The 13,315-nt window shown below is 40.6% G+C and overlaps 1 protein-coding gene across 1 annotated transcript; it reads left to right on the top strand.

The window, feature by feature from the left end:
- The first annotated feature begins 8,546 nt into the window (after window positions 1-8,546).
- Window positions 8,547-9,257, top strand: LOC129728295 (uncharacterized). Its single transcript, XM_055686729.1, has one exon. The coding sequence runs from the start codon at window positions 8,547-8,549 to the stop codon at window positions 9,255-9,257; it is 711 nt and encodes a 236-aa protein (XP_055542704.1).
- Window positions 9,258-13,315: the final 4,058 nt, after the last annotated feature.

Raw genomic sequence — 13,315 nt, 5'->3', positions numbered from 1 at the left:
TTTTAATGAAAATAAATCATCAAGTCTATTATGAATGTTAGAAACAGTTTGATTGAATTAAAACAATGCAAAACGAGTTTTGTTGGGAAATTTCGATGATGAAATTTTTCCATACAGTCATTGCCATCCTTACATATACCCATTTGCTGAAGAAACCTGTAAATCTGCTGGTTGTGATTTGAAGAATGTTGAGCATGATTTTTAACCGGACATTTCCGGATTCCGAAAACATTATCCGGTCCAGGTAGCTCCGTTCTGGTCCGGTCAGGAATTAAATGGGACATTGAAGCCGGAAAAATTTCGGGCCGAATTCTCTGGGATCCAGATCCGATGTCGAGCATAACTATTGATATACAGTCTGGATTTTTTACGCGGTTTTTAACGCGGATTTTTCACGAACTTTTGTTACGCGGATTTTTGAATTACGTGTTTTTTTACACGCATTTTTGAATTCACGTGATTTTTACGCGGTTTTTCGGATTATCGCGGTTTTGTCGCGCGATACCGCGCTAATTCAAAAAAAATATTCACGGTTTTTCGAGTTAACGCGGGTTGGGGACCAAAAACCATGTGAGTATTTACTGAGTAAAAGACTTAGGCAAAAAACCCTCCGCCCTCCGAAAGATTCGAAATAACCACCAAAGAGGACAATTTCGAATACTGGTCGCAGATCGGGTTTTTTCTAAAACCTTTCATGGTGGTTTACTTTACGCGGATTTTTAAATTAACAAGGGTTTTGTACACGGTTTTTCAAGAGGTACGTATTCACCGTAAACAAACAAATGAAGGGGGGCGCCAACATAAGTTTTCGCCTGCAGCACAAATCAGTCTTCGTTCACCCCTGCATACGCTTTAAATTAAAAAAGATATTTCGTCGTTTACGTTAAGTGTATTATTCGCATTTTATTCGAAGAAAATGGCGGCTGAAGCGCATCAAGAGTCGCCTTAAAGACGATAATTCCGACGTTGAAGACTGTGCGTAACGGGAACCAAAAACCTTAGGAGACGCTGAAGTGTAGGTATTGCTCGATGAGGATTCATGCCAAACGCACGAACAGCTTGCTTTAGTTTTAAGAGTTACCTGCTTTGAAAATGGTTCAAGAACAGGGAGTCTAGGCTCCTAATCATTTGAAAGCAAGGGACGTGAGTTTTCAACGCATCGTGACGGGTGATTAAAAATGGACAAATTACAGTAATTCAAAGAAAATAAGATCATAGGGATTTCCCAATCTTACGTTGTCGGTTTAGTAAAATATTCACACTGGAGAGGTTTTTCTGTGCATTTGATGGTATCAAGTCAGTGTTATTTATTATGAGCTGTTGAAACCGAACGGAACCATCACAATAGAGCAGTGCCAACTTCATTTGATGTAGTTCAGCCGAAAACTTCGGCCACAATGCAAGCAGAAGCAGGAAAAATCAATTCTGCTACATGACAACGCTCCGACTCATGCTGCCAAAGTTGTCAAAACTCACATGAAAACCTGTAAAATCATAAAATTTGATAAATTTGTACAGTCTACAAAATCTCTAAAATTTGTAAAATGAAAAAAACAATTGAGAATCTGAGAAATTAGTTAAATCTGAAAACCTTTGAGAGCTAATTATCTATAAAATTTATCAAATATGCAAAATCGGCATGGCCAAAATGTGGAAGTTGTAAAATCTGCATTTTGTAAAATCTGTAATAGTCTTAAAATTGTACCTATATGATGTCGATGTTTTTATAAAAAGCTTTCATAAGCTCTATATTTTCGATTTAATATCGAAAGCCGTACGTTTAATTGGCGCTTCCTCGTTCCATCGTGGAAATATACTTTTATCTCAACACCGCACAGCTTTTTCTAAAACCAGAAAATTTTCGGATACTTGTTTTCATCGCGCATGTGCATGCTTTCCGTTTGCGAAAGCTTTATTGTAGTATGAAGCTTTGGATAAAATCGTTTCGTATGTATAAAGCATAAAAAGGTTGAAAACTCTGAAAACCAATTTCATTACAACTTCAGAGACAACAAAATTTTGTTTCTTCACTGACAGCATATTTTATTGAGATACAATTCGTTCTGAGGCAGTCACAGCACGAATCTACTTATCGTGTATTTTTTTGCTACTATCAATATTTATCATGCAAATAAATTTCTAATTATCATGTTTCTACTTTAACGATCCGATCTCGAAGATGCCGACACACAATTAGTGGTTTCCGAGAATAATACTGTTCATTTCATCCGACTGCTTCTGATTGCTAATATAGCTGAACCGTAAAACATCTCTTCAATTATCTAATTCCACGTCTTATCTGCTTCCACTTTAGCTGTTTCTCGAGTCAAGATAAAAAAGGTAGCACGAAATGTTGATGAAAAAGATGAAAAAAACGGATCATCAAAAGCTTAAAATTGAAGTGAACTGCTATCAGCCTCTGGCGCGTGGCTCTTACAAAGATTGCAATGAGAGACGGTGCTTTTTTTCTTCTCCACAGATGCGAACAAATTCCCCCCACGGAAACAAACAGATCCGAAGCTTAGCACCCCTTTTAATGATCCCATTAATCACACATTTGTCTTATTTTGACAACCTCCGGCTCCCCCAGTACAGAAATCTTGATATGCGAAAAGGGAATCGACAAACATTTCGCCACTCGCCTGGCAAAGCTGCAGTATCAGCATTCAGCATAGAAAAGCGCTCTCTCCTCGCCTATTTGCTCGTAATGAAGTTTGTCTCCAGTAATCTCTGGTTCTGCCTAATTAATTACATTATCCACAGAGTTTGTGGCCGCTTGACATATTCCCAGGTCCCATCTGTACATATAGCCAGCGACGCAAGGGTGCTATAAGCTATGCCACATAAGTAGCAGTATAGTCTAGCTTCCTGTGCCAAAAATAAAACCACCAGCAGCAGCAGCAGCTGGATCTGGACGAGAGAACAAATTGTCTTGTTTTGGTTACCCACAGCCATCGGGTGTTCGATTTCATTTGGACACCCCCTCCTCGCATAATAGGATGGGCGTCTGTCGCTAGCGCGATTTCCAATCCCCAATCCTCTGGAAAAAAATACACTTACACAGACCATAGTTTGCAATTCCAAATTCTGGGGTTTTTCCTCTTCATTATAGTTTGCGTTTGCGTTCGGGCGGAAATCAGGAGATTGAAGAAGTTGGAACTATACTTGAAGTACATTCTGCCACAAGCAGCCTTTGGGGGGAGTTTCTTTCGGTATTTATACAAATGATCATCGGATAGGGTTATTACATTGATATCCGAGTCTGGAGTCTGGAACTAATGACTTCGGTTGGTGCTCTATATATTTGCTGTTACCACATATTAGAAGTAAATAGCTCACAAGTTTAGTGTAACTGATAAACACACATAGGTATAAAAAAGAATGAACTGTAAACAGGAACTTGGTAATTATTATGCTGCTGAAGTCTTCCGAAAACGAACGCTTTTTTACCTACCCACATTTTTCCATTCTCCGAGCACTTTCTCGACCGTCCGAAACAAAAACATCAATCAGAAATAAATACTGCAAAGGCTAAACCTTACATAGCAACATTAAGAAACTTTCATTCTTCATGCTTCTCTGACCAGCACAACAGAAAAAGTTTCTAGTCCTGAGAGGATACTCCGAGCAGAGTTGCCAATAAAATTTTCAATTTAACTGGAAAAAGGCTGAAGAAAAAACTGGAAAAAACTGGATTCTAAATAAATTTGTAAAAAAGCAATAAAATGATTTTGAGAGCGCTTTTTTGTTATGGAAACTGAATCCAGTGTTAGTTTCGAATACAGCAACTAACGAAATAACTCTTCGCACAAAATTACTCATTTTAATCAGAACTGTTTTGTTTCGGGCTTACATTTTTTTGAATTATGGACTGGAAAATTTCTCTAACAGCAGCAAAATTTAAAATACGCAATCAATCTACCTCAAAATTAAGAAAAAAGAGCTTTTTCATTTACTTTTATCTTCACAAAAAGTATTGACGCAGTATTTCCTTCCGTTACATCATTGAAGTTTAAATTTCAATTTTTTCTGACTTCGCTATCTTTTGGTATCTAATTCTTCTAACAATTTTTTAGCTGCTACGCCACAGAAAATAAATAGAAGATTTTTTTCACGGTGTGATAAATTTGTTTGGTTTTATCTCAACCATGTCATGCAGTCTTTAATTAGATCGTGTTTCGTGCGAGAAGATAGAATACTGAAAAAGCTGTTAGAAATTGTCAAAATAATTTATCAATATACAAAACTTACGTTTTAAAAATATTTCCGGAAACCAATCGGAGCTTGAGTGAATAAAAAACTGGATAAAACTGGCAAATATCTGAAAAAACTGGAAGATTTTGGGAATAAACTGTTTGACTGGATCACTTGAAAAAAACTGGAGGAATCCAGTTTAAACTGGAACATTGGCAACCCTGGATACTCCTACAGTAGAGCAAAGAAAAGCTCTATACCGAAGCGAATTGGTTCCGATTGACACGGACCGACTCACTCCTTCTGTAGGATGCTAAGCCTAATTGAGTTGAGACACTTTCTGTTTATTATGGGATTGATCAAGTATCATCAGGACTGATTTCGATTTCTCTTCGTACCGCAGAGAATATTCCAGAACCGCAGTGTGAGCTGGGACAGAAATAATGATAGACCACTACTGTTTGACTTTTCCGTAATTTTTTTCGGAATGTGAATGACCAGCTATAAATATCCAATAACAAGTCAGTGTGGTACAGAGGAGGGGAATTGAATTAAGACAAGATTCCCCGAGTTCCCGCTGGGAAAGGTTTTCGCACTGTTCGGTTATAAGGAATATTTTCCCACCGGAAGAGCCAAGTTATCTGGCCGAATAGTTTTTGTCTCTGCTTAAAGTGGCAATTTCTTGCGAATGCAAAGTGCATAGCTGCAACCGGAGGAAATTTGCTTCATCGATGTTGTGATTTCTGGTGCTTGAAAGCGTAAACTTTCCTATCCGCTTAGCTTCTCGATTAAAGTCAGCTGTTAACGAGGTAGTTGCGCAAAGTTTTGTTCTCCCGGCCAGTATCGATTGGACCGTGCTCGATAGCGTTAGTCATGCCGTAATGGATAGGAATAATGTTGGTTGGAAGTTTGTTTGTTTATATCTGTGGAGCTTAAATAGGAAAGCAACCACCGTTTTTTCTTTTGCATGTTTTTTTTTACCCTTTTATTCATGTTATAGCTATGAAATAACTGTTCTAAATGAATAATCGAACAATTGCCTATTGTTTTATTATCTAAAACTCTCTGTGCTGAAACATTATGACAAAAACGTGTTTGTTTTCAATTTTCAAACATACTTTTTTTAACTAAGTCATCAGTTTGGAATGTTATGGAATTGTACTACACTTTAATAGTTTTGAACGCAAAACCAAAACTTCTTGCAGTTGAGAGTTACCGCAATTATTCTAATTAGTTAACGGTTCTCGGCCTAAAGACTATGAATTACACCAAATATAATTATGCAACGCCCTTTCCTCAGCAAACTAAATTAATTATTGATTCTTATACGTAGAAAAAAAACAGTTCAATACATAATATTTGACACACATGATGTAGAAAATCACACTTATAAAAACAATTCTAATGACCGATTATTCCACCAAATTCTTAACGTTCAAAATTCAAGTTAATTAAAGGCAGACAGTGTATGCTACTGAGGAAGCGAACTGAAAAATATTACCGAAATAAAAGCTGAAAAATCACAAATTAAGTGTGATACGGCATGTGCCCAGCCTAAACTTCAAAAAAGACATTTCAAAATTACGATTCTGCCATACGTTACCCAAATCTCATACCGTAAATTTATAGTTTCAATATGTGATGGAGGTCTGGCATCCAATAACATTGGGAAACGATTGGTTTGATCAAACGCATTTAAGAATTTCTGTCGATTTGCTCAAAATTCTGCATACTGTAGCCTCTTTACTTCTATTCCCTATTCTCAGTAAAAATATTTAGATACATTTGACAACTGAGAAGCATCCTGTTTTTTTTTTTATTAGAGAATTTTCTTATCCTATCCACGCGGAACTAAACCGATGACGGCAGTTATATTTTTTCATACACCGCCGTCGGTATGGTTTAGTCGGAGCGCCCCGAGGATCTTCTGTGCACACTGATTTTGATTACGAAAGCTGATTTTTTTTTCTTTTCTCGTTAATTCTCTGTCGGCAACTTTTTCTTCACTTTTGTGCCAACGTCCGTGGAGACGACTACAACTGAGACCCTAACAACTTACGATCCGTTAATCAATGCATCAATCATTGGTTTTGCTATCAAGTTTATTTTCTCATTAAGACAGATAGAAGATATTTTTGTTCAGATATTCTCTCCGGTGTGAGCTGGGGTTGACAGTTTATTTAGGATTATGGAGGATAATGCAATCATCACAACCGCCGACCGTCAGTTTGAAGAATTCAGGTGATCTTCCAAAATTATGGTCAGGTGTATCTTTTACTTCCATGATAAAATGTTTATTAAACTTCTGATCACACTTACGAAAATTCTAGTAAACTACTATAACAGCAGTAAAACGGATAATTCGTTTTTTATGGGGTAGCGTATAACATTTTAAATGTTATGAGTATAAAAGATTTGTTTATCGAATCGTATTTTGTTCATTTCTTGGGCCTCAATATTTTGTTGAATTAAATAATTTCCAGCATGGAAACACTGACATGGTGGAAACGTGTGTTTTTACCCGATTCGATTATTTTGCTTTTTTGTGTCATTTAACAAGTTGTAACCATGAAAGTTAGGATTAAAAATATAGTGAAAGTTCACTTAGGAGATTTGTGATTTGCGTTCTGTGTATAGTAATAGGTTAGGTACATATGGTGGTTCTGTGTTTTATAGTTTAGAGTGGTTAACATAGAGTAAATAAACCTATAGTGGACCTCTTTCCAATAGTGGACAACCCACCACATTAACTTTTTTTTTTTAACTCGACGGAACTTTAGAAAACTTCCATCGCGAAACATCTTATCCAGCTAATCTGCATCAGAATCACGAAAAACATTTACAGGGTAAAATACCCTACCAGACAGGGGTCCTCTATAAGTTAATTTACTCTATATCAAGAGTGGTGGTCAGGGTGGTATATTCAAAGGAAGTGGTCCATCCAAGGCAGTTCTACCCTAAGACCGTTTTCTAATCAGAAACGGTTAACAGCTGCAATGCTAGGGTACATGAACCTACACAGTGGACCTCCTTCTTAAAGTTAGACTAATTCAATTCGTCAAAACAAAAATCGGAATTTAGGGTAAGTTAACCAATAGTGGGCAACTCTCCCACAGTGGACCACCTTCCATACACTTGCGTACCCGACCCCTCCAGAGCCGAAAAAATTAAAATTGTTTTGCCTGCCATTCCGCAAGAACTCAACCGAATTTGATGCGACCACTTTAAAAAAATCACAAATTTATCATAGGGGCCATCCACATACCACGTGGACGGATTTTTAACGATTTTGAACCCCCCTCCCCCTCCGTGGACAACTGCCCATATAAATTCTGAAAAAATTGTATGGACCGTGGACATTAGCCAACCCCCCCCCCCCCCCCAACGCTGTCCACGTGGTATGTGAATGGCCCCATAGTTTTTGGTACAGCAGAGGACATTTCAAAATTATCCGTTGTTCCGGATTCATTGAGGGAAACCGTGGCGTAAGTACCCTTCCAGGGACACAGGCTAAATAGAAAACGGAACCAAAACCTGGCTTGCGACGTATCAAACTTTAAGTTTTTGCAAAACAAAACCATTGCTAATCGGTAATTTTTTGATGTAGAATACGTCCTACAGCAACATAAACAGGGGCTCAACTTCAACACAAGGAACCAATTTCAAAACCGAAAACATCGAGAGCGTTACGAAAATTGTCCAATTTCAAACGTTCTAAACTCAGCCAGTTTCCAACCGATTTCTGTCATTTTTGCAGCAATCGATTGGAAAATCATTTAAGCACCCGTTCAAATGCAGAAAGTTGTAATCCGATTGTTCGAACTATTGTACTATTGAAAATTGTTGAACATTGTCGAAACACAAATGTCAACTTTTGATTGGTCGCTTGCTGCCTTTCCCTAAAAAGTACGACAGAATGGAGTACCTAGTTAGTAGAGACGGGTTCGGGTCGGGTTCGGGTTTGAAAAGTTTTAAAAGTGTCGGGTCCGGGTCGGGTTCGGGTTTTGTGAAAAAAATATTTTCGAGTTCGGGTCGGGTTCGGGTTTGGAAATGTCGGGTTCAGGTCGGGTTTGGGTATAAACCCGAAACCCGACTATAAAATCTATGAAATCTCGGATTCGAGTCGGGTTCGGGTCTCACAATTTCGGGCTCGGGTCAGGTTTGGGCTTCAAAGAAATAAAATCTTTGGGCTATATAAGAGACTGTTTCTCCTCAAGCAAATCAGTTAGATCATTAGATTATTCTCTGCTGGCGTGTTGAGCAGTACAGTAGTTTTCGCTCCGTTTGCTTTGTACGTTCGTTCCTAAGTTTGTGTGTTCGCGTTGGAAGCCGACGCTACGATGAACCCTAATATGGGTAAATCAGAAACCAGTTCCAGTACGGGGAAACGGCCTCGGCCTGACAATACGCCTGATCCCGCGGATGAAAAGCTTTTGGCCAACAACAGATTCGCTGTCCTGGAAAACGCCAAGGATCCCGAAGTAGTGGAGAAGGAGAAAATTCCACCTTTCTATGTGAAAAGCTTCCCGGAAGGCCTACGTGAAGCAATAGTGTTTTATATCGACAAAGGATCGAAATGCACTATCCGAATATGCACTGAGGGATACAAACTGATGGTTCCGTCGTTGAATGTTTACAAGGCGGTGCAAGTGATATTGCAAAAACACGAGGTGGAATATTTCTCCCATGATATCGAAGCAGAAAATCTCCTCAAGGTTGTTCTCCGCGGCCTTCCTGACATGGAAGTTGACACCCTGTTGGAGGAACTAAAGGCAAACGGCCTCAAACCAATCCAGATATATAAGATGACGCGTCACAACAAAACTCGGAAGTACCGTGATCTGTTATATCTGGTACCCCTGGAGAAAAATTCAACGTGCCTGACGGACCTGCAGTCCATACGAGCACTTATTCACATCATCGTGGCCTGGGAGCGCTACAAACCAGTGCATCGTGACGACACCCAATGCTCGAACTGCCTGATGTTTGGACACGGGACGAAAAGTTGCCATATGGCCTACCGCTGCATCAAATGCCGCACGCACCCGACGCCTGCCAACTAATGGAAACCGCCGACCCAGTCTGTGCGAATTGTGGAGCTGGACATAAGGCTACCAGTCGAACCTGCCCAAAGCGGGCGGGATTTATAAAAATCCGCAAAAGAGCCTCGACCAACAACCAACCCGGTCGCAGAAAGGTCCCCATGAGCAACGAACAAAATTTTCCCGCTACCACTTCGCGACACCAAATTCCAGTGCTTGCACCTCTTCCACTGAATAATCGCCTAACAACCTAGTTCGCTGATGTCACATCTTCGAACCGTTCCTCGCCTCCACCAGGACTTCCAGGGCTCTCAACCGCTGCTACTGGAATGAAGTTCACACGAACAGACACCGATGAAACCAACGCAGACTCCCTGCTTACTACAGAGGTATTTGTGCATCTTCTGGCCGAAGCGTACGTAGCCCTTCGTACTTGCAAAACCCGAGCAGAACAGCTGCAAGCAGCGATTTCCATTCTCACCAAGTATGGACCGTGAACACATCAACATCGCTAATTGGAACGCTTGCTCGCTCAAGAGCAAAATCATAGAATTCGCCGATATCCTCAACGAGCGGATTATCGACATTGCCATCATCACCGAGACGCATCTTAAACCCGACGTCAACGTTTATCTTCCCGATTTCCGAGTTGTTCGGCTTGATCGAGCCCTCACGACGGGTGGTGGCGTTGCCATCGCATTGCGGAGAAACAACTGCTTCAAGCTGCTGCCCAGCTTTAACCTAAAAATCATCGAAGCACTTGGTGTTGAGGTTTCTACTCCTGTCGGTCGTATCATCGTCATGGCAGCTTACTGTCCATCGCAAGTCAGCTCTAGGAATGATTCTTCCAGTAAGCTACAAAGCGATCTCGCCAAACTGTCTCGACATCGGCGAAACTTCATTTTAGCTGGAGACCTAAATGCCAAACATCAAGCCTGGGGCAATAAGCGGAGTAATGGTAGAATCGATTACAATGACCTACAAGCAGCATCGTACATTATTATGAGCCCAGACTCTCCTACCCGGATAAACCGTTCCGGTGTACACTCGACCATCGACTTCTTCATCACCAACATGGTAAACATCTCGAATCCAATCACCTACCAAGAACTGAGCTCTGACCACTATCCAGTGGTGGCCAAAGTGGGGTTTTCCGCCAGATCTCGTCGTCGCAACTATCATCGTGCCGACTGGGCCCGGTTCCAACAGAGTGTCGACACCAGCATCCGCTACAACATCGAGCCAGAGACAACAGACGACATCGATCAGTGATGAGATTGTGCAAACCCCTTCTGGAAACTTACCAAATTATTGAAAAACAAGCCCAGGCCTATTCCCCCTCTCTTCCATCTTGATCAACACGCAGGCCAAGTTCAGTTAATAACACCAACTGAAAAAGCTAATGCACTTGGTCAGCATTTTGTAAATTCACATAACCTTGGTCGTTCCCTGGTGAGTCCCTTTGAACCTGATGTGGCTGCTGCAATGTATATAATCTCTGTCACAACTCTAGACGTCCCTGATGAATCAAAAATTTCTGCGGATGAGTTGATGGCTACCATTAAATCTTATAAAAATATGAAGGCCGCGGGTGTCGATGGTGTGGTCAATATCGAGTTGCAAAATTTGAGCATTGACTTCTTCCATCATCTCGCAAAGATCTTTAACAAGTGTTTGGAACTGAGCTACTTCCTTTCCCGTTGGAAGCTTGCTAAAGTTATCCCCATCCACAAACCTGGGAAAGATCCCACCGACGCTAAAAGCTACAGGCCCATTAGCCTCCTACCGTCCTTTCGAAATTATTTGAAAAACTAAATCTGAGACGTTTACTAGAGTTCGCTGACCAAAACAATATCTTTCTTAGAGAACAATATGGTTTCAGGAAGGGGCTCTCCACAGCGCACCAACTCACTCGGGAAGCGACCATCATAAGGCGGAACAAATCCGTTTTCAAAACAACTGCCATGGCGTTGTTAGACGTTGAAAAAGCGTTCGACAACGTCTGGCACGATGGCCTTGTTTATAAGCTGCATCGTTGCAACTTTCCGATCTTCCTCGTGAAGATCATCAAAAACTATCTATCGGGTAGATCAATTAGGGTCTGCTTGAACAATTCCCAGTCTGATACATTCAATGTTGACGCTGGAGTGCTACAGGGTAGCCTACTGGGTCCTATCCTTTTCAATATTTTCACGTCAGACGTCCCTCCCCTTCCGGGTGGTGGTGTCCTGTCTATGTTCGCAGATGACACTGCTATCATGTACAAAGGGCGTGTGTTTCGTTCGCTGACAAGAAATCTGCAGGCGGGTTTATCCGACTACTCCAAGAACTGGAAGATTCGCATCAATGCGGCCAAAACTCAGGCAATTCTGTTCCCCCACTCGAACTCACCCCGACTCGTTCCGCATGTTAACGTCAGGGTTCAAATTAACAATACACCCATAGACTGGACCAGAGAGGTGGTGTACCACGGTCTGGTTCTGGACAGCAAGCTCATATTCAGATCGCATGTGGACAAAACATCAAACAAATGCAACTTCCTAATAAAATCTTTATATCCACTGATAAACAGAAAATCCAAATTATCACTTCAGAACAAGCTTGCTGTCCATAAAATGATAATCCTACCAGTGATAGAATACGGTTTGCCAATCTGGAAAAGTTGTGCCAAATGACACCATAATAAATTACAGGTTATCCAAAACAAAATCCTTCGGATGATTCTTAACAGTCCTCCAAGAACGCGAAATTCAAAGATCCACCAACTAGCCGGTCTGGATACACTTTTGGTGCGCAAACAGGCTATACTGTCTAGGTTCAGGGAAGCTTGCCAGAGGTCGATTCACGAAACAATTCGAACTTTGCCAATTCAGGTTTTAGTTAGTATTAGTTAGGTAGGTTATCTAATTTTATTTCATAAACTTACCATGCCCTTAAGGCAAAGATGTATAATTAATCTCCATGATTCCATGATTCAATAATTAATCTATAAGCACTACTATGAACAAAGATGATGAGCCATTAGGGCTGAGCAATTATCCTGTCAAAGAATTATACCTTTGTAAACAAATTCGCAATAAAAGATAATTCAAGTCTGTGGTTGGCAAGTTAAGCAAATCAGTTTACTAACAGCAGGCAGCAGCAGCGGACATCAACACCGATGGCAGTAGGCGAAGGCAGCGTGGATGGATCAGCAGCGGGCAACAGCTTACCTCCTTCAGTTCGGCTTCCCTTCGATCTGAGTTGGACCCCTCCAGCGGTAATCCGATCCAGATATCGTTGGGTGAATACAACCCGAAACTGGAAGAGACTCGCACCGCCAGGTGGTTTGAGAGGCCACTATCATCCAGCGTATGTATATATAGGGTGTGTGCACATAACGTGTGTGAAAATCTATAGCGTGTGTCGCTACCTACATAAAGTGTGTGGCTAGCGTGCGTGGCTAGCTATATAGCGTGTGGCTTGTTATTTAGCGTGTGGCTTGCTATAAAGCGTGTGGCTAGCGTGCGTGGCTAACTGTATAGCGTGTGTGTATGTTTATAGCGTGTATGCATGTCTGTAACGCGTGTGTGCATGTTTATAGCGTGTGTGGTTTGCTATATAGCGTGTGCGTGGCGTGCTATATAGCGTGCGTGGCTTGCTATATAGCGTGTGTGGCTAGTTGCAAATAAATCACCTCATGTTGAATTTAATTATCACTGTACATCATTCAGAAATAAAAGAAAATTTTCCATGTTGAAAAAAAATATGCCTGAGCCTGAATCACATAATTTTTCGCTCAAGTCTTACTATTTGCAGCAATCAGTTGTAAAATTATCTACGCTATCGTAAAATGCAGAAAATTGTTATTTGAACTGTTATACTATAGATGGGGAATGCACTATTTGCCCTGGTTCTGAGAAAAACTTACAAAAATACAAGTGGTAACTAAATACCAAAAAAATACTTAAAAATAAATTACCATGTCCAATTCAATTTATTTATCACTCATACACATGTGACAGTATTTAATATGATGTTAACTTCGCTCTGGATTAATGTCTTGTTTATACAACTTCGCGTAATCTATGTATCTGTAG

This window comes from Wyeomyia smithii, chromosome 3 (genome assembly GCF_029784165.1).
Source record: "Wyeomyia smithii strain HCP4-BCI-WySm-NY-G18 chromosome 3, ASM2978416v1, whole genome shotgun sequence".
Lineage (NCBI taxonomy): Eukaryota > Metazoa > Arthropoda > Insecta > Diptera > Culicidae > Wyeomyia > Wyeomyia smithii.
This window is presented reverse-complemented; position numbering and strand designations above follow the sequence as displayed.

Excerpts from the sequence above, each read along its gene's own strand:
- LOC129728295 (XM_055686729.1), top strand. The coding sequence starts at position 8,547 with ATGGGTAAATCAGAAACCAGTTCCAGTACGGGGAAACGGCCTCGGCCT.